The 24,557-nt window shown below is 41.5% G+C and overlaps 1 protein-coding gene across 1 annotated transcript in view; it reads left to right on the forward strand.

Annotated features, from left to right (window-relative positions):
- IQGAP1 (IQ motif containing GTPase activating protein 1) overlaps nt 1-24,557 on the forward strand; it is a 1,927,315-nt gene that overhangs the window by 1,492,330 nt on the left and 410,428 nt on the right. The window contains exon 27 of the mRNA XM_044076373.1: nt 23,681-23,913. Within this exon, the coding sequence (XP_043932308.1) occupies nt 23,681-23,913 (233 nt within the window). The remainder of the gene's footprint in view (nt 1-23,680; nt 23,914-24,557) is intronic.

A 24,557-nucleotide genomic window follows, 5' to 3' on the forward strand; every position in this document is an offset into this window, starting at 1 on the left:
GAATCTTCTGATCAGGATTCTGTTTTTTTCTGACTCTTCTGATGATCTGGATTTGGCCTTACCTACTTAATAAGGATTCTGATGCAGAGGACTCTATTCCCTCTGCTTCCCCTGCTGAGGATTTTTCTTTTGGGGAAACCTTACATACTCTTAGGGAGCATTTCCACTGGGAAAACCAGGATTTTTCTGATTCAAAAAAGAGGCTTAGGGATTTCCTTCTCCTACCTCAGCATAGGCCTTTAGCTATTCCTCCTGTACTAGACATTGTTGATACTCTCTCGGAATCTAGTTTGGCCCCTGATTCCCTGCCTCCTGCTCCCAGAAAGCCTGACAGAGATACTACAGGGTCCCTGAGTCTCACACGTTCCTTTTCAAAAATCCTATTGCAGATCCAGAGGCTATTTCACAGGGGCCCAAGGGCATTAAGGCTTCTACTCCTAAAAATCCTACCCCTTCTGATAGAGACTCCAGGGCGCTGGATAGATGGGGTAAGAAGGTTTACACTTCTGCAACCTTGGCCATTAGGGCTTTAAACTGCCAGTTTCATATGTTAAAATATCAGCAATGTGGTAATGGACTGCTTAAACAGAAGATTATGTTGATTCCTGACTGTGTGGAAAATAAAGAATTACAGGATTTAATGCATTCTGCCGAACAAGTTGGAAAATATACTTTGCAGTGTGGTTTTGATTCATTTAGTGGCCTCTTGCAGGGCTGCTGTTACTGGGTCTGTGCTCAGAAGGCATGCTTGGCTTAAGGAGCAATCTTTGCCTGATCATGTTAAGGCTAAATTGTTGGATGCTCCTTTAAATCAGGACCGCCTGTTTAAGCAACAAGGCTGAGGAAGTTCTTAAAAAGATGGAGGATAAAGCTAAATCTATGCAAACTGTTAAAGATTTTTTACAAATTCATCCTCCTAGATTTAGTAGGCAGTGGCCCTCTAAGAATTAGTCCTTTCCAGCCCCTTCCAGGTCTTAAGCTCATGGCACTTGGGTTGGGAGAGGTGGCCTAATGGTTAAGGTGTTTGCCTTACAAACACAAGGTGCAGGGTTTGTCTCACAAGGGATAATTGGCTAGGCTTACAATGGCTTGCAGGGGCAGTTAGTCTAGCGCTAACCTATGAATCTGATGCGATAACCTATGAATCCTATATTAATCCAAACCCAGACACAGCAAAAACCCCAGGTTTCAGTTCCAGGGGACTCGCAGATCTAAGCAATGGGGGGCCTCCACTTCCATGTCCGGGAATAATAAGACTCCCCCCCCCCCCCCCCCCCACTATGGTAGACTGTCTCAATGACTTCCTTTTAAAATTTCCAAGCACTTATCAACTGACTACTGCTTTGGGGGAAAGATTGCTCTTCATGCAAAGAATTGGGAACTCATTACCCAGGACAAATGGGTTTCAAATATAGTGTCCCAGGGAATACAGATTTCACTTCCACACATTGCCAACACCAAGTGGGTGGCCGGATCTACACCCAAATCAGTGGGCAGAGGCCGAAAAACAAGTACTTTTACTCTTAAGCATGGGGGCTATTCAACTGGTACCAGAAGAGGAAATGGGACAAGGTTTCTACTCAAGATGTTTCCTGGTGCCCAGAAAAGACAATTCATGGCATCCTATCCTTGACCCATCTACTCTAAACACCTTTTTGGAGATTCCAAAATTCAAGATGCTGACTCTTCACCAATTACTTCCTATGCTAGGCAAAGATGCCTGGTTGGCAACACTAGATTTAAAAGAAGCATACCTGCAAATCCCAAGATACCTACGCTTCAAAGCAGGCTACACGCACTATCAGTTCTCTGCACTGCCCTTTGGCTTATCTACTGTGCCCAGGGTATTCACAAAGTACCTAGTTCCAGTTATTGCATTTTGCAGGCAAAGAAATATTCAAATATACCCATACCTGGACGATTGTCTAATTCAGGCAGAAAGCCAGGACATACTTTTGAATCATCTGGCCTTTGTAAAAAGGGTTCTAACTTGTCTGGGGTACACCATAAATGAAAAGAAATCACACCTGGTACCCTGTCAACAAATTGTATTCCTGGGAGCAAGCTTGAATACAACTTCCCAGAATGGCTTACCTCATGCCAGAAAAGCAAATTCATTTGACAACCTACTTCAAACAAGTGGCCACAAAAACCCTGCTATCTGCAAGACAAATACTGCAAGCCTTGGGGGTTCATGGCCTCCTGCATTCTTCTAATTCCATATGCAAGACTGCATATGAGGAAACTACAGTGGTATCTAAAAAGCCTATGGTGTCAACATTCTCAAGACCTAGAAGCAATGATTCCTATTATACCTTGCCTACTCCTAGAGTTCCTTTGGTGGGCAGAGGCCTGCCACCAAAACAAGGGACTACCTTTCACACAAACCCTGCCGCCCACACCCTAACAGATGCATCAGACTATGCATGGGGGGCTCACCTGGCAGGGAAGTGCATTCAGGGCAAATGGAACTCAAGTCAAATGCACCTGCATATCAATCAAAAGGAAATGTTACCTGTACAGAATGCTCTGAAAGCCTTCAAGGACCACATTCTTCCAGGACAACTAATGGTAAAGATGGACAACGTGACTGTCATGTGGTACATAAAGTAGGGGGGTACACATTCTTACCCCCTCTGCAGACTAACCATGGCATTGTGGAGCACAGCCTTGAGCTATCAAGTGCACCTAGAAGCTCAATTCCTGCCAGGAAAATTAAATACACTGGCAGACGGACTAAGCAGAAACCTCATGGACCCACACGAGTGGAAACTGGAACCAAGGATTTTCAACATGTTGACAAGCAAATATGGGAGCCCAGATATAGACCTGTTTGCCTCTCCCCAGAACTACCAATTGGACAAATTTTGCACAAGGACTTCCCACAAACAATCCTGGAAAGTGGATGCTCTGTCCTTCAGCTGGAAAAACCTATCGGTCTATGCCTTCCCTCCTCTGCCTCTGCTCTCCAAAGTACTACTAAAAATCAAACAGGACAAACCAAGGATGATTTTGATTGCTCCAGACTGGCCGCGCCAACACTGGTACCCCCTCCTGCGCAGTGTCACGGTTATCTCCATGGCACCTGCCTCAGACTCCTTCCCTGCGCTCTCAGCAAGAGAACCAGATTCTGCACCCTCCGCTTCCAGCACTGAACCTTGCAGCCTGGCTAATTACTTAATCTCTCATTTACCATCCCTCAACAAACCTGTGATGGATATCATTTTAGAAGCAAGGAGGCCTAATACTAGAAAATGTTATGCTGAAAAATGGAAAAGATTTTGTGCATGGAACCAGTCTCAAGGGATAAGTATAGCAGCACCCAATTTACCTCAGATTTTACAATACTTAACTGAGATGCTTCACAAGGGCCTGTCTTTTTCCTCCATTAAAATCCACACCTCAGCCATTTCAGCTCATTATAACACAGAACCTCCCCTCTTCTCTCATCCATTGCTCAAGCAGTTCCTCAGAGGGGCCAGAAATTTGAGACCACCCAGGAGAGCTCCAACCCCAGCCTGGGACCTTAACTTTGTCTTGGAGAAACTCACTCTATCTCCTTTTGAGCCAGCTGCTACTGCAGACTTAAAATTTATTTCTTGGAAAACAGCTTTCCTTTTAGCAATCACTTCAGCTAGAAGGGTGTCCAAATTACAGGACCTTGTGGCAGTGGAACCTTTCATCATCTTTCATGCGGACAGGGGGTCCCTCAGAACCAATCCATCCTTCATGCCCAAGGTGGTATCCAGGGTGGCTCTTAATCAGTCCATTCATTTGCCAACCTTCTTTCCCATTCCACAGAATAAAGGATACTGCATTCCTTAGATGTGCACAGGCAACTTAAGATTCTACTTGGACAGGACTAAACCTCAAAGGAAATCTGAACAACTGCTGGTGGCATTTGCTGCAGGGGCAGAGGGGAAGGCTATTTCAAAGCAAACCATTTCTAAGTGGATAAGCCATTGCATTCATTTCTGCTATAAGCACCATGGAAAACCTATCCCCCAGGGGATCAGACCTCACTCCACCAGGGCTGCATCTACCTCTACAGCCTTTCTCAGAGGCGTCCCTACCAGGGACATCCTAGAAGCTGCTACCTGGAGTTCTGTACATACTTTCACCAAGCATTATCATTTGCCAATTTTCTCTAAATCCAGAGCTGGTTTTGGCACTGTAGTCTTGCTGGGCCTTATAGCTGGCCCTAATGCTATCTAAATTCCTCCTCCCAACCATAGCTTTGGGAATCTACCCAAATGTAATGACTGCAACAGTGAAACACGAAGAACATAGTACAGTTGTGTACACTTATCAATGTAGATGTTAGAGTGTATTCACTGTTGCAGTCCTGGTTACCCTCTCTCTAGCCCCCTAACTTCTTTCGGCTATACCTTTACTTTCCTTTACTATGCTTAAAAGCCTTTTTGGTTTATTTGCTTTTTTGTTGGAGATGTATCTTTGTGCTTTTATGTTTAATTGCACCTGACATCTGGGTCAAGAAAAACTGATGTAATGGTGTCGGCTGCATGTTTTATACCCCTGAAGACCTGACGTCATGGAAGAAGGGACAGCAACCGATGCAGGACACCCAAGACTTTGTTAATCAGGCCAACTGAGGGCAACCTGCAAGCAGATAACCCAAATGTAATGACTGCAACAGTGAATACACTCAAACATCTACATTTATGGTAAGTGTACACAACTGTACTTTTCGTGACCCGATTTTCCCATCTCTACATTATTTCTTCCATTTTGATTTGTAGTCTTCTGTTTGTGCTATGTATATAAGCCTTAACTATATAGCTCTAAAGTCTCTCTTCATATCTGGTTATACTAAATCACTTGTGTTCTTTGGGGATTCTGTAGGGATAAAAAAAAATGTATCCCACTTAATTCTTGTTCAATTTCCCCCAAATAAATTCCTTAAATTCTTTGTTATTGTGTACAGCATCTCCGCAGGTTGATAAAAATATGCCTGACCTGAATACAGTACTAAAGGAGTTAAAAACATTTTCATTGTACTTTACTATCCCCAGCCATCATCAAGAGCTTCCATCTTCTCACTTTTTGTATTATCTTTTTAGTCTCTTCCCACATATTCCTAGCTGCCGTAACAGAATTTAGCAATAATCCACAAGTGGGTGTAGGTAATGCAGGATTTGCCCAGTTTTGCCATAATTTAATAATGAGGTCAAAGCCTAAGTTCATAGGTTTGTAGTTTGTTACTAGGCTAAGGACCACAAGGGTCTTTTTAAGCCTAGACGTGCATCCCAGAACTCTAAGTGTAAGCAGGGGTTTGGGAGATGACACATTTACAAGCAGCGGGCCTGGGTGATGAACAGTTCACAGCCTGCCTAAACATGGGTGCCAAACTATGGATGAATTTCATGTTTACCCGTCCAAGCTGCACGTGAATTGTTTTCGGGAAGTGCTCTGCTTTACGTGGATAGGGAGGATGTTCCAGAGAAGGGGAGTCTGTGGGATGCATACCTGTCCCTCCAGCAAGTTCTGTTTATATCACAGCTAAGGTTTAAGTCTTTAGAATGGGTAATTTTGTGCCATTTGTTTTATGGATATGCAGGAGGTCCATCAGGGTGGGGACTGGCAGTGCCTTGTATACCAGGCATAGATCTCCCCTCAATAGCCTTAGGAGACAGAATACAAGGATAGGGCCTTAAGGTGGTCTGCACAGGACATGTTACTTATGTCCGGTATTCTTTTAGTGAGGAACCACTGTGGACATTCCAATTGTTGTATGTGCCTGGTTAGGTACATACCAAAGGGGGCATTGTACTCAATGATAGGTGTGATGAATGTTGAACAGAGTGGAATAATGAACTCCTTGGACCTAGATTGCCATACTCTTGTTTTATAAGTTGCACGGCATAGAGTGATTTCTTCACTGCTGTAGACATGTGATGGTCAAAGGCTAGATTACTGTCTGTGTGTCTTAAGTCCCTGACTACTGGGTCATCTCCTAGGGGTGTGTTGTGAATATGATAGTGTAGGTAACGCAGGATTTACCCACTTTTGGGTGGATGACTTCCCAAAGGATAATAATATGCATTATTGGCAGTTTTAGTCCATGGCTCTGAAACAAGTCATTTGTCTGTGTTAGCCCTTCCTGGAGAAAATGTGTCATGGGGGGGGGGGGGGGGGTGGTTGTGACTACTCCTAATTTGCAATCGTCTGCAAATTTAAACAGTCAGAGGCCCTTGACATTGGCCTTGACTTCAAAAAGGAGTATTCCTAGGACTGATCCCCTAAAGGACTCCATTTTTGACTAGCCTTTATGTAGAGGTACAGTCCCCAGTTCTAACTTCCTATGTCCTGTATGTGAAGCAGCTGGCCATCCACCGGGTGACATAAGAGTTTATTCCTGACCTCTTGAGGTTTTCAACAATGCCCAAGTGGGGTATTGTGTCAAATGCCTTGCTGTGGACTGTTTTGCCCTGGTCCATTGGTTTGGTGACTTCTGAAAGAAGTTCAACAGGTTCATTAGGAATGACCTGCCTTTGACTAAGCTAAATTGGGTTGGGTTCAGTGTCTGGAGGTTTTCTGCCATTAAGGGGCAGTGGTGCAGAGGTTTGCATTGTTGCCTCACAGCAAGTGGTTCTGTGTTTTGATTCTCTGCTGTGGTGTCTTTTGTGCAGAGCCTGTATGTCCTCCCTGCATTCGTGTGGTTTTCATCCAGGTGCTCCAGTTTCCTCCCACATTACAAAGACATGCGTCTGGAGTGTTTCTCTCTGGGCCTCCATGGAAAATTGGCTCTTTCCAAGTCAGAATTTCCCGCTAAACAAATATTAAATAAATAAGTGTATCATTTCCATGATGACTCTTTCCATGGCTTTGCATATGAAACTAGTGAGACTTGTGCATCTGAATTTTCCAGGGTCTGTAGAAGGCCCACGTTTCAACAGAAGGATGACTGTTGCTGTTCTGCATTCATGAGGCATGAAGCTTGTTTGGAGACTACAGTAAACAGCAATTCCAGAGGGCCCAATAGGCCTTATTTCATGCTATTTAGAAAGCATCCTCGGATATTGTCTGGGCCCATTTATGCTGCATTCTTGACCTGAGAGAGAACATTGAGGACTTGTTCTATAGTGATAGTAGAGGGTGTTATATTTGATGGTATAGGTTGAGGGAGGAGAGGGTGTAAAGTTACAGCTGAATATGTCTGCCAGTAGGTTTGCTATATCTTCTGGGTCAGTATAGGTGGCTTCATTAGCATTGACCTCTAGTCTGTACACACTTGTGTACTGCCTTTAAGGTTCCAAACATAGCTAAATATTGCTTTGTGGTTGTCCTTGGTCTTGGAGGCCAAAATTACCTCAAATTTGGCTTTGGTAGACTTTGTTGTCTGAGTTGTTTGTATAATTTGATGAGACTGCTTTTATCCTGCTGGATACTATCCCTCCTGATTTTTGCCATGATTTTCTCCCTTCAGTTATACAGCCTATTGATAGGATTCCACCAGGATGGCTTTTTTTTTTTTTATATATGTATTTTTGAGTTAGTTGTGAACAACTTCCTAGTGGTTTCAGCTGCTTGTCTACAGCTATTAACGTACTTGTGTAGGTTTTCTTGAACAGTTCCACATAGGCAGCAATATTCTCAGGGTTTATGGGGGCTTGACATTTTATGAGGTTATCACTTAATAGTAGAAAGTTAGCCTTAGAGTAGTTCCTGAACATTCCAGGGTTAGCTGGGGTTCCGGGTTTTATTTTTTACTTCAGAGGAGACCATTATGTTGTCTGATCTTACCAGAGAGGACATTATACTACAGGGTGTGCAATACTCTCCCATATTAGTCAGGACCAGATGCAGTATGTTCGCGCTTCTAGTCAGTGTATTGACAGTCTGGTCCAGGGAGTTTGTTTACAAAATCCAGGAATTTCTGTGCCTGTATGTTTGGTGTTTTATATTATTCCCAGTTAGTACCCAGTGGTATTGGGTTGGATGGTGAATCTTTCCAGCATGTTTAAATACATGTTATGGTTTTCCCATGTCATAGAGAGGGGAACCTATAGCTTGCAAGGAAGTGGTATGGGATTTTGTCTGTGATGATTTAAACATGGGGAACCTCAAATGCATTGTCCTGTTTGACCACCTTTGAGGTGTATTTATTTTGATGTAAATCAAAACACCTCCACCTTTAGTCCCTGTCTGTGTAGTAGCTGGTCTGAATGTGTGGAAGGCATTATAGCCTTGTACTGCCAGTGTGTCTCAATGATTGTACAGATGTCAGCATCCTCTAGGGTGAGGAGAGCTTGTAGGTAGTGGAGTTTCTTGTTGAGACTTATAGAATCGAGCAGTAACGCCTTCAGATTTTTGTGGTTTTGAGTTGCTATGTCAGAAGTACTTTCAGTTTGGAATTGCTTAAAAAAGACACTGTTGGGGAGGACAATGTTTTAGTAAGTATTCAAAACCCTAGAGGGGAGAGGTGCAAACCATCCCTGGCAAAGCAGAATGGTCTGTTGACCATCTCCTTCCATGGTGACATATATTGAATGACACCAGAAACTATGCCAATTATTAGTCAGTCATCTTCTAGTCTTACTGTGATTTCATCCTTGGAGAATGTAAAACACTGCTCCGTGATTAAACATAGCCTTCTGTGGGTAAATCCTGTGTTATCCACTTAATGAATGCATTATTGCTGTTATACAGTGGCATTACTTAAGGGAAAAAGTCTTAGCTTTTACAAATAATGTCATTATATAAAAGGACTGTAGTGCTCTTCCAACGACTTGTGTAGTTTGGGGCATCCAAGGCATGTACTGCATATGCTCTCTGGCTGCACAGTACATTGTTCCCTATGTCGGGTATGTTAATAAGGAGGTAAGTAACGGTTATGTGGGGGAGGTGTTAGCTTTGGATTAATTTACTTACTGTTGACCTCTGTCCATCTGAGACATGGAGGCCAGACAAGGGTGATTTCACATCCACTGATCAAGGTTTTGTTTGAACAGAGTCGGATATAAACCCTGCTTTAAGAAGATGGGGACCTTATTCCATTGTGCGGGGATCCTTTGATAAGTATGTTGTTGTTTCCAGTGTGTTGTTTATGTCGTAAGTAAAGTTCAGGTCCTACAATCTAGTGTTTCTGGTGCTGTTTTTTTTGAGGATGTGCAAGAGATCCATCAAAGCTGGATCTGAGGATTCCTTATATGCCAGGCATAGATCACCTCTCAGTAACCTGTAGAAGACTGAGTACAGAGATGGGGCCATACGGTGATCTGTGTAGGACAGGGCATTCGTGCTGTAGATTCTCCTGGTGAGGAACCTTTGAGAGAGTTCAAACTGTTACAAGTGCCATAGTGGACATTGTACTCAGTGATGGTTCTTATAAGGGCAGAGTATAGTGGTACTATAACTTGATTGGATCTGCATACCATACTGTTGCTTAGGAGTTGAGCAGCATAGAATGATTTTCTTACTATCTGGGCTACATATTGGTCAAAGGTCAGGTTACAGTTGACATATGGGTCCAGATCCTAACTACTGGGTCAACTCCTAAGAGTATTTTATTGATGCAGTAATTAGCTTGGGTGGACAGTTTCCCAAAGGGCACTATAATGCTTTTCTTCACATTGAGTTTTAGTAAGTGGCTTTGGCACCAGCCTTTCATTGTTGTTAGACCTTCTTGCAGAATGCCAGTATCGTAGGGGTAATCTACGATAACTCCCAATTTACAGTCATTTGCAAACTTGATTAGCCATAGGCCTTTGACATTCACCTTGACTTCCAACATATAGATGCTGAACAGGCAGATCCAGTAAGGAACCATGGGGATACTCTGCTGAAGACCGGTCTCTTGGTGGAGGTGGTCTCACTGATCCTGTTTTCTTGGGTCCTGTCTGTGAGCCAGTCAGCAATCCAGTGCGTTAGGTAGCAGTTTATGCCTAATTTTGAGAGTTTGTCATCAATACCAGAGTGATCTATTGTGTCGAATGCCTTGGCCAGGTGAAGGTGGCATGCACCATTTTCCACTCATCCATAGACTTGGTGATCCTCTTGAAGTCTGTCAAGTTCAGTAGGCAAGACCTTGCTTTAAAGCCAGATTGGGATTGGTCCAGTGTCTGTAGGTTGCCAATATCTTTGTTGATCATTTCCATGATAATTTATTCCATGATTTTGCATATTAGTCTTGTCTGACTGTCTGGTGTAGTTCCCAGGGTCATTTGATGGTCCTACGATTATGAAGAGGGATGACCATTGCAGCTATCCATTCACTTAGCATGTAACCAATTTTAAGGCTGTCATTGGAATACCTCAAGTGTTCCTGCTAGGTCAGTTTTGGACTATTTAAGAGGCACCTGGTGATATTGCTGGGAGCTATTGCAGCAGTGCTTTTGGCTTTAAGGAGTGTTGTCAGAACTTACTCCTTGTTAATATTTGGGGGGAGATGTATTATAAGGTATTTCATTGAGGGCAGGCAAGGATGAAGTTAGAGCTAAATTTATCAGTCAGTAGATTTCACTGTCACCTTTGTCAGAGAAGGTTGTGCCATTTACGACCAATACTGGACACGAAGAAGGCTTTGCAATTGTCCCTCACCGGGAAGGCTATCCTAACCTCATAATTTGCCTTGTTGGTAGTTGTTAGACCTCTTAGTTTCTTATTTAGTTGACTGTAAGAGCTCTTGTCTCTGAGTTACTCTTTCTGATTTTGGCAGTGACTTTTTTCTTTTGTTATATACCATGTTAAAGAAAGGATTCCAGTTATGGGGTTTGTTTTTTTGCGTTAGAATAGGGTTTGCTTATGGTAGGTACAGAAGCCTCAGTGCAACCAATTACATGTTTGTACAGGGTTTCTGTGATTAATTCTGCACAGGTAACTGTGTTTCTGGGGATTGGGGAGATATGACATTTGGCAAACTATATCGTAATAGGATGCAGTTTGCTTTGTAATAGTTCCAAACTGTTATGGGTTTAGTTCAGTTTTCCAGGCTGATTTTTATTTCACAGGAAGCAGCTCTGTGTTCTGACCTCATCAATGAAGATGCAACATGGGAGGGAGCAGTGCTGTGTCCCATGTTGATGAGTACTAGATCCAGTGTGTTTGACCCTATGCTTGGAGTGCACACTGTCTGGTCCAGTGTGTTCATGACTGGGAAACATTGTGCCTGTGAGTTAGGCAGTTTACATTTTCCAGTCTATAGTAAGGTAGTTGAAGTCTGCCATGAATAAGGGTATAGCCTTGCACTGATGGAATGCTTTCTGTGGCTTTAAAACAGACTTTGTAACAACTTAATGTCCAGGTCCTCTGGAGTGAAGAAAGTTTGTAGAATGTGAAGTTTGTTTAGGCTCCTAGCACTGAGCAGTAACACCTCAAGGTTGCGTTTTCTTTTTTTTTTTTTTTTTTTTTTTTTTGTGCTATGTTGGTAGTTTTGTCATTTTTTACTTTTACTAACCAAGGCTGTAAGGGGAAGGGTGAAGTTTTAGCCAATATCCGAAAGCCCAAGGGGGACAGTTGCAGGCCGTCCTTAAGCAACATGGTCTGTTAACCATGTCCTCTCATGCTGATAGATATTGGATCCCCATAGAATGACACCAGAAACTAAGCCAGTTATTAAAATCAGTCATTTTCTGTTCATACTGCGGCATCGTCTTTGCTTAATGTAGAATATTGCTCTTTGCAAGCCACGTACCTGTCTGTGACACATTCAAAGAGATTCAAGATCTCTGTCTTAATGTAGTCCCATGAGATATGTCTTGGGTCATTTACACTGATATGGAATATGATAGAATTGTATCGGTACGTGCAGTGACCTGAGTGCGTGCATGATATTGCAGATCCAAGTTTCATATAGGCAAGTATCATATCTTATCCTTGTCCAGCGTGGTGACAGAGGCATCCGTGAGTCATACAATAGATGGTCTTTGTTCTTGGGGGGATCATTGGGTGCAGGCTTGCTTTAGTGATCGTTGAGGATAGGCGTTGCTGTTAGCTTGGGAGGTCTTTAAAGTTTGGGAAGGTTTCTTTAAATTGCTACAGCAAAAGATGATGTACATGTGTGGTGAGCGGTACGTGTGAAGGATGTAGTGTGGGTGTTCTTGACAACCTTTTTTGTAAGCGAGACGTTTAGTTCCAAGGAAGTTACGTATGCACATCTCTCACATAGTGTGTTAGTTTCTTTAAGGACTGAAAGATCTTAATACATGAGACCATTACAATATTGTCTCAGGATGCCCTGATCTAACAAGCTGGTCACAGAGACATTAAGAAATTGCATATCCATATTGTCAGGACCTGTGTTATGATTGGGCTGTTAAGGGTTTAATTATTTGGTTTTACAGGGATCACCTGAGCTGTGTCTAGACTTGAGGCTAAATGTTAGTACTGTCATTTGGTATTGATGATTTTTGATGTGCTATATGCCCTAAGCTTAGCTTTGGACAAAGCCTTTCTGTGTTAGAGGATGAAGTCCTAAATAGTTTTATATGTAAATTTTAGAAACTGCTACTATACAGGGCACTGCTGGTAGCCACTGGATGGTGAGCAGCACTGCACAAATGTGCCTAAATTAAATTATAGCAGACAGCAAAAAAGCTGAAACCTAACTCCTTGACCCTCTGGCCAATAAATTACTACACTTTGAGCTCCCTGGAGTGCTTTCCAACTCAGAGAGACCAGGTAAACACCTTCTGCCACAAGATGGATGATCCTGGAATTTCTCAATGCAAAAGCACAGCAAAAGTAGTGCTCAAGTGCAGATTAATATCAAACAGCTAAGTCCCTAAAAAACCCTCTGGCTGATGAAATAGTCTCATTTTAAGCTTCCCTGTGTGTTTTCCAGCTTGGACAGACCAGGCTACCTTTCTACTGCCACTAGAATTGTAGTCCCAGTCTTCTTAATGTAAAAACACACTTTGTTTAATAAAAAGTGAAAAGGTACCAACTAGCTGCAACAAGTAATTCTTCCTTAAGCCTGTTTGTGTGTCCCACCTTCAACAGACCAGGCTACCTTACTATTGCAACTAGAATTGCAGTGCAGTTAATGAGCCATATAAACTACCCTTTTCTTCAGATTTTGAGAATGAATTTTGTGAACAGTGAACTGGGTTCCCTAATCCTGTAATACAAGATGTTTCAGTTATCACAACAAAGCATACCTTCCATGTATTTCTTTTTATCAAGATTTTTATTTTTAATGCTAGATTATAGTGTTTCCCAATGATTTTAGTCTGTTAATTGTACAAGCGTCTGCTAAGTAGTGCTTTTTAGGTGCTTTGTATAGATTTTTTATTAGCAGAGTGTCTTAAGTGGCTTTGTAGTCTAGTTGAAGAAATTGTTTTTGTTGCATCGGTTCATTTTTTAATGCATTTTGGTAGTATAGTGAGAGCTGTGAGTGTATGTTAGTTTTAGAGTTGGTTATGCCTTCTCATTTAATTTTTAGTGTGTTTAGTCAAAATCTGGATCAGTTTTGCGGTAATGCTGTTTTTGTATTGGGTCGTAGTGGTCAGTTTTTTTACATTTTTCATTCAGATGTGAGTGCATGTCATTTCCAAAGAATTGTTTGCAGTATGTGTATTTTGTGTGTGCAGAGTATGAAGTGTTTTACATTAAAGTAGATAGGAAATGCTGTGTGCATTTTTTCCTTTTAAAGCATGTATAGAGTGGGTTTTGTGAAAGTTTTGGGTGGGTGAGGTTTTTTGAGGTTCTGTATGCATGTGCCTTGTATGTAATGTGTAGATGTTTTAATCTTTATAGTAGCAGTTGATTTTTTTATTTAATTTTAGTAGTGTTGGTGCTGCAGTTAACATTGCCACCTCACAGCAAGAGGTTCTCCAGTTCGATCCTCGGCTGGGGTGCCTTTTGTGCGGAGTCTGCATGTCCTCCCTGTGGTCGCGTGAGTTTCCTCTGGGTGCTCCGGTTTCCTCCCACATTCCAAAGACACTCTAAATTGGTCCTAGGTGTGAGTGTGTGTGCATCTTCCGTGGAAGGTTGTGTGCCGGGGTGGCAACTCGACACTGTAAAACTCCACTGCCAATCATGAGCGGACAGGTGATCTGCTGTGGCGACCCCTAACCGGGAAAAGCCGAAAGTAGAAGAAGAAGAGTTTAATGGGGAGTATTTTAAGGTTTGTTTTTGTAATTTGGAAAAGTTTCATCTGATTTTGTTTATTTTAGATAGCACCAGGTTTGTTTCGCTGGTGATGCTGTTTTCCTTTTGTGTAGCTGTAATCAGTGTTTTTTATTTTTTTTAACACTTATTCATGTATGAATGAATTTCATTTCTTCAAGGATGATTCAGTGGGCTGTTTTTTGGGGGATGTATTTTTTTCTGTAGTGTGCCTTTCTTTTTTTTATATTGAAGTGTTTCACTTTCCTTTAAGTGGTTATATGCATTGTTTGCAGCTGTCCTTGATTTTGCCTCATATTCTTGCCCAGTCCCTCATAAATATTTGTGATTTTTTTGGGTAAACCATTGAGGATCACGGTCAGCTAATACTGTCACACATTAGAATTTTGTAATACTAGTTCAGAAAATGCATGTTGATTCATAGTTAGGTATTAGGCTATTGGCCCTAGGGCCTGTATAAGCCTAGCCAAAAAGGTACCCTGGCTTTCGCCACCCAAGAAAATGATTTTCCTGTGCCTGTCGAGCAGAGCCACAGAAGTGATCCCCGGGGTGAATTTCCCATCTCCCATCCAATCAAGATTTTTCTTGAAGTGTGCTAATGAGGAGCTTTGTTTGATATAGATAGGTAGTTTTTTCCAGAGTATGGGAAGTCTGTAGAACAGGAATCTATCCCTCCAGCATGTTCTGTTTATTGTAGTGAAAAGGTTTCGGTCCCTAGAGCGTGTAGCTTGGGGAGATTGGGATTTCTTTAAGTGGAGCATGTCCAACAGCTCTGGGTTTGACATAGCTTTGTATGTTAGGCAGAGATTGCCTCTGAGTAGGTGATATGTGACTGGGTAAAGCTGGAGTTTTTTGAGACTGTCTGCGTAGGGCATCTGTTTGAGGCCGGTAATCCTCTTTGTGGGGTATTTTTGCAGCCTTTCCAGTTGTTGTAGATGTCTTGTGAGGTACATGCCAAAAGGGGTGCTGTATTCTATAATGGGTCTAATGAGTGACGAGTAGAGGAGAACAATGACCTCTTTTTTTCCTGGATGAGAAGCCTTTTGTGATGAGGTGTACCACATAAAATGATTTCCTGATTACTTAACACCGAAAGTGTGATGAGACCTTGGAACACAGGTGGACAGTAGTCTCTCCTTTGATAATCACATCACCACAGTAGAGTACCGCCTATGTCGTAGTTCAAGGGTACAGAGTTTTTACCAAAAGGGATGACAATGCACATTTTGGCATTGAGCTTGAGGCTATGGCTTTGACACCAGACATCTGTCTCAGTGAGGCCCTTTTGTAGGATGTTCACATCATTAGGAGTTTCAATTATGGCTCCTAGTTTGCAGTAATCTGTGAACCTCATTAGCCAAAGACCTTCCGTGTTAGCCTGTACTTCAGAGAAGTAGATACCAAACAGGAGGAGGACCCAGGACTGAACTCTGTGGTACTCCACTTGTCACTGGTCTGAAGTCGGATTTGGAGTCTGCTACTTTCACAGTGTGGGTTCTGTCAGTGAGCCAGTTGGCAACCCATCTTGTGACATAGGGATTTATACCTAATGCTAAACTTATCCAGTACGCCGACGACTCAACTATAATATGCTCTGCCACCTTCATCCCCACACTCGTAAAGCATACCCAAGAAGTTTTTTTCTACCATTGAGCAATGGATGTTAGACAATCACTTAGCTCTCAATACCTTAAAAAACAAACTAATGTTGTTTATCCCTACAAAATCAACCCGTATCGACAACAATTCATTCCCCATCAAAAGCTTAACAATACATCTTTCGAATTAGTATCTGAGGCAAAATTACTAGGTGTCCAAATTGATGACCAGCTTAAATTCAACTCTCACCTACAAATAAATATTAAAAAAACACCAATCACTTGGCATGCTTTACCACCACAAATGCTAACTTACTCCTACTAAGCTCACCTTCTCCACATATCTCATCCCTTCCCTTCTTTATGGCACTGCACTTCTAACAAACATACAATCCTCTCTTAAGACAAGACTCTCCTCTTGCTACTACAAAATAGCAAAGTTTGCCACAAGCCAAAAATCTACTACCCATCACTGCATAGCCCTTCATAAATTAAATTGATTAGAACTGCCCAATTATCTCTCCTATATTCAGCTCACTCACTCCCACAAGCTCATTTTTGTACCCCTCCCTCTGTCCCTCCCTATCCTCAACCTTCAAAATGCACCTCCCTAACAGACTCTTACAATCCAATAATCAAAACCTAATAGTATTGCATAAACCTACTTATTCCCCAGGCAAAAATCTCCTATCCTTCGCCCTCGCACGTCAAAGGAACTCCGTACCTCTATCCATCCGTACCACCACAAACCTCTAGATTTAAAAAATCTCTCCACTCACACCTTATATCTCAGTGTGAATGCTCCTGCTCCCACCACTCTTAATTCTCTCCTCCTCTCCATCTCTTTCTCCTCCAAGTCCATACATTTTTCTGTTACCAGGAATCAACCAATTTGTAAACAATTATCCTACACCTTCTACAACACTTTTATCTCAAACACTGTCTCTGTCCAATGAAATCCTCTACATAACCAAAACTTTGATGGTAATCTTTTGATATTGATTTAGTAATTTTATAGTTAAATTAAATGTTTTTCTATTACTTTGCTTTCCTAGTATTTTTGTACCTACTGTAAAAAAGCTGCAACTTATAATTTTTGTTTATTTATTATTGTATTGCTGTGTTGTTTCTGGAGCTTTTCTCCCCAGGACTCCATTGAAAATGGGCTCTTATTGTCCCAATGGACCATCCTGGTAAACCACCTGCAAATAAATAAATAAATTCCAGAGTGGGAGATTGTGTTGAAAGCCTTGGTGAGATCTAGATAGGCTGTGTGAACCACTTTACCCTCATCTACGGCTTTGGTGACCGCTTCAAAGAAGTCTATCAGATTTAGGAGACATGATCTGCCTTTTATAAACCCGAACTGGGTGGGGTCTAGAGTTTGGAGATTACCAATGCCATTCTTTATAATTTCCATGATAATGCATTCCATAGCCTTGCAGGTCAGGCTCGTCATGCTAATGGGGCAGTAGTTCTCTGCGTCTGTGGTGGCTCCCCTTTTGTGGATTGGGACAACCGTCGCTGTGCGCCATTCAGTGGGCACAAAGCCTGAGATGAGGCTGATTGAACATGGTACTTAGGTGGGGTGCCAGTTCGTTCTGTAGTTCATGTAGAACGCAGCCTGGGATGTTGTCGGGTCCCATGGATGCTGTGTTCTTGGCTTTGGAGAGTGTATTTTTTACCTGTGCAGCCATGATTACAGGAACTTTGCATTCTTCCGATATAGAGATGGGCCCATTAGGGGGTGAGAGGGGGATAAAGTTAGCACTGAACCTATCTGCCAGAATGTTGGCAATATCGGTTGGTTCTGTACATTTAGTGCCATTGTGCTGTAGCTCAGAGCAGATCTAAGTGTTGCCATTGAGATTCTTGACATAACTGCAGAATGCTTTGTGGTTGTCTTTAGAATCAGTGCCAATTTTGTTTTCGTAACTAGCTTTGGAGGATTTTGAGGGATCTCAGCTTCTTACTGAGGCTGACCAAGGAGTTCTGCCAATCATGGGATTTTACTCTTTTTTGCAACAGTTTCTTTCTTCTGTTGTAGAGTTTGTTTATGGCAGGGGATAACCAGATTGGCTTGCTTTTGTTTTTGGAGGATAGCATCTTGGTTCTGTTAGGGATTGCACAATCCATGGACTGGTGCAAGTGCTTATAAAGTACATTTGTGTAGGATTCAGCAGTCGTACCTCTATTGCCTGTCTGCATGGGTGTCGTGAAGTTTGCCACTTCTGTCTTAAGAAGTGTGAAGTTGGCTTTGGAGAAATATTTTACGGTGGTTTCCTTAATGGTGGGTGGGGGCGGGATGTGGATGTCTAGGGTGATTATAGCTTGTGGTTGGATCTGACCAACGAGGAATTGACCTCTGGTGTGGAACACCGGTTGCCCATGTTGGTAATGACCAGGTCTAGGATATTACTGCCCCTGGTAGAGGTGTGGATAAGTTGATGCAGATATCTATGTTCTCCATTTTAAGGAGTGCCTCGAGTGAGTGCATTTTGAAGTTTAGACTTCTAGCATTGAGAAGCATTACCCGCAGATTTTGCTTGCTTGTACCTGTTACGGTGGTGAATTTGTCATTTGAACCTTGCCTAAAAAGGACACTATAGGGGTGGCAAGAGCCTTAACCAGTATCCAGAATCCCAAGGGCGACAGGTGCAGGCCATCTCTGGCAAAGTATTGTGGTTTGTCGATCATGTCATCCCAGGCAGACAGATACTGGATCCCCTTAGAATGACACCAGAAGCTTAGCCAATTGTTGAAGTCAATAAATTTGTCCTTGTACTGTGGTATCATTCTGGGTAATGGCAGGATGCTACTCAGGGCTAGGGTCATACCTGCCTGGGCTACAAGATCGGACAGCTCCTCCAGGTCTCTCTTCATGTCGTCCAGGGAGGTACATCTCAGGTCATTCACACCAACCTGGACAATGACAGAGTCATATTTGCAGTTGTTGTGGAGTGACCTGAGTGTGTGCCTTGTGTGTTGGATCCCGGCACCAGACAGGCAGCTGACAGTAATTTTCTCCTTGTTTAGCCTGGTGAGTGAAACATCAGTGTACCTGATTAATAGAGTCACCTATGACTGGAGTGTTGGGTACGTTGTTATGCCTTATGGGCTATGGTTGAGTGCCGCACTGAGTTAGTGGGCTATGTGTCATTTGGGTTATGTTGGGGAGGTGGAGTTTGCTTGTGTTTCTGCTTTGGAGGTCCCTGTTGCATGGGCAGATTTTTATTGAGAGCCACCGTGAATGTAGGTGTGTGTTTTGTGTTTCTGTGTGTGTGTTTTGGTGGTGTAGGTTTTGAGGGACTCTGTGATGATTGTGGTGTGGTGCAAGTGTTTACCTTCTCCTCTTGACTGTCTAATCCAGTCTTTGGTGAAGAGAGCTTTACTTCCAGTTTTGCTATAAAAGTGCATCTCTCACAGGTTGTAGTGTTGGGTGGTAGGAAGAGGGGGTTGTCTGTGTACATGAGGCAATTGCCGCATTGCCCCAAGATGCCCAGATTCATCAGGTAGACAGGAGAAACACCGGGAGCTGACCCTTAGACATACCTGGATAGGTGCTTATTTATTAAGTAACTAAAACTGTTTTCCTCTAGTCAAGTGAGGAAAGTTGAGTGCTGTTGTAATTTTTAGCTTAAGTGTTTAAAATGAGTTCTGAACAAGTGCTGAGCTCAAAGAAACAGATTTGATTGCTAAAACTAAAAAACTGGCTAGTTCTAAGGGAAAATTCAAAAAGCAGACTTTATGGTGCCGGGAATAGTGTAGCCCCCTAGCTAAGCAGCGGTGCATAAAGTGTTTTTTTTTTTAGATAAGCTACCTAGTGCTTACCACTCTTACTGATAAGCTAGAAGGCTTCCCTCCAGCACAGAAAGGCTTGGGGGCTCAGAAACTTACAAACAGTCCTGGATACAGCAAGTCTGTATCTGGACTAGACTACTTAGAGGAAAGGCAGGAAACAAGCTTAGACATTTCTTTTGTAAAGTGGAAAGGGAGAAAGGAGGAGCAGAAGATAATTCAAGGTTAAGAAACTAAGTGGGTTGGCCTTCTCATATATTCTCCCTGTATTAGGTAGAATGAGGTAATGACACTAGACTGGGGAGGAGTGTCCCAGATCAAATTTACAGTAGGGGTGGGCAACTGCAAAGCCACCAAGTATAAGAACACGATACCAATAGGGAGGGAGGGTTGGAAACAAAAAATTAGAACAAACAAACCCAAACAGATGCTTAAATGTAGAAAATTTCCAGTTAATGCCACACACACAGTGAAACTAGCTAGAAAAGTATGCAGCAGACAATAAAAGTGCTATAAATAACTCGTAAAAATAAGCCAAAAACAGGATACTTATTGTTGTATATCACAGATCAGTTTGCTCAGTGCCCTTCCTCCGATTAGTTCAGTGTGAAATGGCAGAAAGACTCACAAGTTAACTTCTTAAGTAACAGAAAGTTGAAACCTGAAACAACTTTAAAAAAGCTCAAAAGAACCAATGAGGTGCTTACTCCAAGCCGTAGTCCAGGTAACCTCAATCAGCCAATGACCATAAACACTTGCCTCTCACTGAAATGCAAGAATGGCTTTGTCTAAACTAAGATGGCCTGGAACATGTGCTCAGACACAGCCTCTACAAGCAAACAACTTGGCCCAAAACACAAGCCTGAATATGGGACAATGTTACAACTACCCGCACTACCTGGGTAGAAAAAAACTGCAGAAATGTTTATCACAGCAGAAAAACAGCAGTGAGCCTTTAAATGAAAGTTCTAAACAGATAAAGCAGAACTTGTTTCTGTAATTTATGCCTATTAGAGTAACATTTAAAAATGATCCCTGATTTTATGCTTTAGCTGCACTTTAATTTTGGCTTTGTCCCTGATTATTGAGCAAAGATTTTGAAAGCTGTGGTTGCAGGTATGCGATGTACAGTGGATATAAAAAGTTTACACACCCCTGTTAAAATGCCAGGTTTTTGTGATATAAAAAAGTGAGACTATAATACATTTCAAAACATTTCCCACCTTTAATGTGACCTGTAACCATATAATTCAGTTGAAAAAGAAACAAATCTGTTAGGGGAAAAATATAAAAAATAAATGTACAATAAGCTGGTTGCATAAGTGTGCACACCATTAAACTAATACTTTGTTGAAGCGCCTTTTGACTTAATTACAACATTCATTCATTCTTGGTTACAAACCTGCCATCAATTAAAGAGACATTGATTAACCCCAAATAGTTCATCTGTCCTAGTAGGATTTTCCTGACATTTACTCAGTTGCCTGCTTCAGCAAAAGCCATGGTTCACAGAGAACTTACAAAGCATTAAAGGGGTCTCATTGTTAAAAGGTATTGGTCAGGAGAAGGGTACAAAAAATTTCCACAACATTGGATATACCATGGAACACAGTGAAGACAGTCATCAAAAAATGGAGAAAATATGGGACAACAGTGATGTTGCAAAGAACTGGACGTCCCTCCAAAATTGATGAAAAGACCAGATGAAAGCTGGTCAGGGAGGCTGCCAAGAGACCTACAGCAACAGTGAAAGAGCTGCAGGAATTTCTGGCAAGTACTGGTTGTGTACGACATGTGACAACAATCTCCTGTATTTTCCACATGTCTGGGCTATGGGTAGGGTTGCAAGACTGGAGTCTCTTCTTACACAGAAAAACATCCAGGCCCAGCTTAAATTTGCAAAACAGTACATCAGGTCTCCCTAAAGCATGTGGGAAAATGTGTTATGGTCTGATGAGACCAAGGTTGAACTTTTTGGCCACAATTCCAAAAGGTACGTTTGGCACAAAAACAACACTTCGCATCACCAAAAGAACACTGTCCCCATGGTGAAGCATGGCGGTGGCAGTATCATGCTTTAGGGTTGCTTTCCTTCAGCTGGAACTGGGGCTTTAGTTAAGGTGGAGGGAATTGTGAACAGTTCCAAATACCAGTCACTGTTGGCCCCAGACCTTCAAGCATCTGCTAGAAAGCTGAAGATGAGGAGGAATTTAATCTTTCAACACGACAGTGACCCCAAGCATACATCCAAAATCAACAAAAGAATGGCTTCACCAGGACAATATTAAAGTTTTGGAATGGCCCAGACCTAAATCCAATAGAAAATCTGTGGGGTGACCCGAAGAGGGCTATGCACAAGAGATGCCCTTGCAATCTGACAGGTTTGGAGTGCTTTTCAAGGAAGAGTGGGAAAATATTGCCAAGTCAAGATGTGCTATGATGATAGACTCCTACCCAAGAAGACTGAATGTTGTAATTAAATCAAAAAGTGCTTCAACAAAGTATTACTTTAAGGGTGTGCACACTTATGCAACAGCCTTTTGTACATTTTTTTATATTTTTCCCCCAACAGATTTGTTTGTTTTTCAATTGAATTGTACATGCAAGTCGCATTAAAGGTGAGAAAAGTTTTGAAATGATTTATTGTGGTCTCATTTTTTTATATCACAAAAACTTTTAAACAGGGGTGTATAAACTTTTTATATCCACTGTATCTAGGATGTCTTGCTGCTTTTTGTGTATGCAGTGTCTGAGCTTTTATTTTAGTTTTTAGTGTGGAACATAAATGTGGGTAGTTTAGGGGAATTTTAGTCGCATTGGTGATGCACCAAGGATGTGTGTAAACTTGTCTGTCAAGAGGAATAGGTAAATTTGTAATGATACTCCAAGTATAGATACCTCTACACATGTTGCCAGATGCATGTTTTTATTACAGCATTTATAGGTGATTTTATCAACTTGTTCGTAATGCTTATGGCCTGTTAGCCTTATAGAAACTTGATTGATGTTCTGTAACCCCATATTTGTGTTTTCTACTTCCCATGTATATATGTACACCAGGATTATCTTCATTTAGGGTAAATGCAGGCATCTACTCTGTGTACTACATAAACATTTTTATGATATCACTTTGTCAGTGTATCAATGTCTATTACTAGAATAGATTATATGGATGATCTGTCTGTAATAGTAGAGATGATAAATTTCGTGCATCCCAGGCCTTAACCTTCTGTTTCCTGTCTTGCGTTTATTCTTCTTTCCTTTCCCTCTGTTTTCCAGCTTTCTGCTTTATTTTCTCCTTCTGGGTGATATCTGCATTTTGCTGGTTCTTTCAAGGTGGCTGTTTCAGAAGGTTAATTTTGGCCCAGATGTTAGTCGTCTGCTGCTTGACCTTGATTATTAAATAGGTAAGGTTAACAAACAGCAGTGTGATTTTGTTTCCTTTCTATGTTGTCATTTCAGTGCAATAGTCTGGACTGTTTACAATTGTGTTATTGTAATGGTACTGAAGAGGTAATAGCCAACAAATCCTGTATTTGAAGACTGTTTTTATTCACTTAAATGTTCATGTATAAAGGGCTAGTTGTAGAGCACTGATGACTGTTGCAGTGTTTTATTTTGATTGGTTTGATCTTCACATTACAGCAGAACTGGTAAAATTACTGCTGACTTAGATGAGGAAGTTGCCTTGTTCTTTGATATCCGCACATCTGAACTCCTAAGCCAGATGTGCAGTTTTGTCACACTGATTTGCATTTTGTAAATGTATTTATTTTATGTGATGGATCCAAACTGACCACAGTTAGTAATAAGAACAGATTAAACTACAGATGGTTGTTGGCTTCTCTTTAAAGTGGTGTCTCTTGTTTCAGTTAATTTATACTCTTAACAGTAAGGTCACGAGGGTTTAGTAATATGGTCTGTGTATTGTTGGGCTGCATGCTGGCTCCAGCATGGAAATGACTAATAGGCTGGTTGCTAGTTTCAACAACAATTCTTCTTTTGCTTGGAAATTAAAAACTCACTCGCCAACTGGTACAGTACGACCTCAGCATGGTGAACATTTGTTTTTAGTTCTTGTTGGCCTAACTGAGTAATAGGTCATCATCCTTTGTTTTGCATCACTTCATATTGCTGTAACAGTATGTCACATATTTTTGATTTTCATGGTTTGATAAATGCTTTATTTCATCTAGATTGTTGGAAATCTGTTGTATTATCGTTACATGAATCCAGCTATTGTTGCACCAGATGCCTTTGACATCATTGATATCTCAGCGGGAGGTCAGCTGTCCACAGATCAGCGCCGTAACCTTGGTTCTGTCGCCAAAATGCTTCAGCATGCAGCTGCTAATAAAATGTTTGAAGGCGATACTGCCCACTTAAGCAAAATCAATGAATATCTCTCTCAATCCTACCAGAAATTTAGGTAAGATAATAATGTAATATAAATAGAAAATAAAAAAATAATTTGTATTGGATTTTATTAATGCTGTTAATACTGTACTTGACCTAGGTAAAAATCTTCGCTGCTAACCCAGTAAGTGTTCTCTGTGAAAGTAAGCATGCTGTGGATTTGTGTAATCAGTACCATTCTAAGTGCTAAATGTCGAGCCATCACTTACATGGTAGAAGGCACTGCCTTCTCTGTGTTAAGTTGATGTATTGCCAAATAATTGTGTGACAGCTGTTTTTGTTAGTTGTAATTCAAAACTAGTGCATATTGTGTACCTGTAGATAATCATTGCCTATTTTAATTTTTTTCTTTAGCACAGATTTGTGTTCATGGGTCATTAGTTATTTGCAAATAAAGATCAATATGCCTGTGCTTGTAATGTACTTGATTCAGTAATGCTTTTGTTAAGTGATATGGTCCTTATATCAGGAACAAGTAAATGAGGGTAGAAATTTAATAGGTGAGAAAATGCTGAGAGATTGTAAACTAAGACGCTTTGCTAATCCAGCTTGAGTTATGCATATGATCAGTAGCAGAAATGCATGGAAGAGACTAATGTAGTAATCAAGGGGGTCACAGCATCAGGCCTAGATGACGAGATGTGTATAAGAAAATGC

Source organism: Protopterus annectens, chromosome 7.part0 (genome assembly GCF_019279795.1).
Source record: "Protopterus annectens isolate FY-2018-M chromosome 7.part0, PAN1.0, whole genome shotgun sequence".
Classification (NCBI taxonomy): domain Eukaryota; kingdom Metazoa; phylum Chordata; order Ceratodontiformes; family Protopteridae; genus Protopterus; species Protopterus annectens.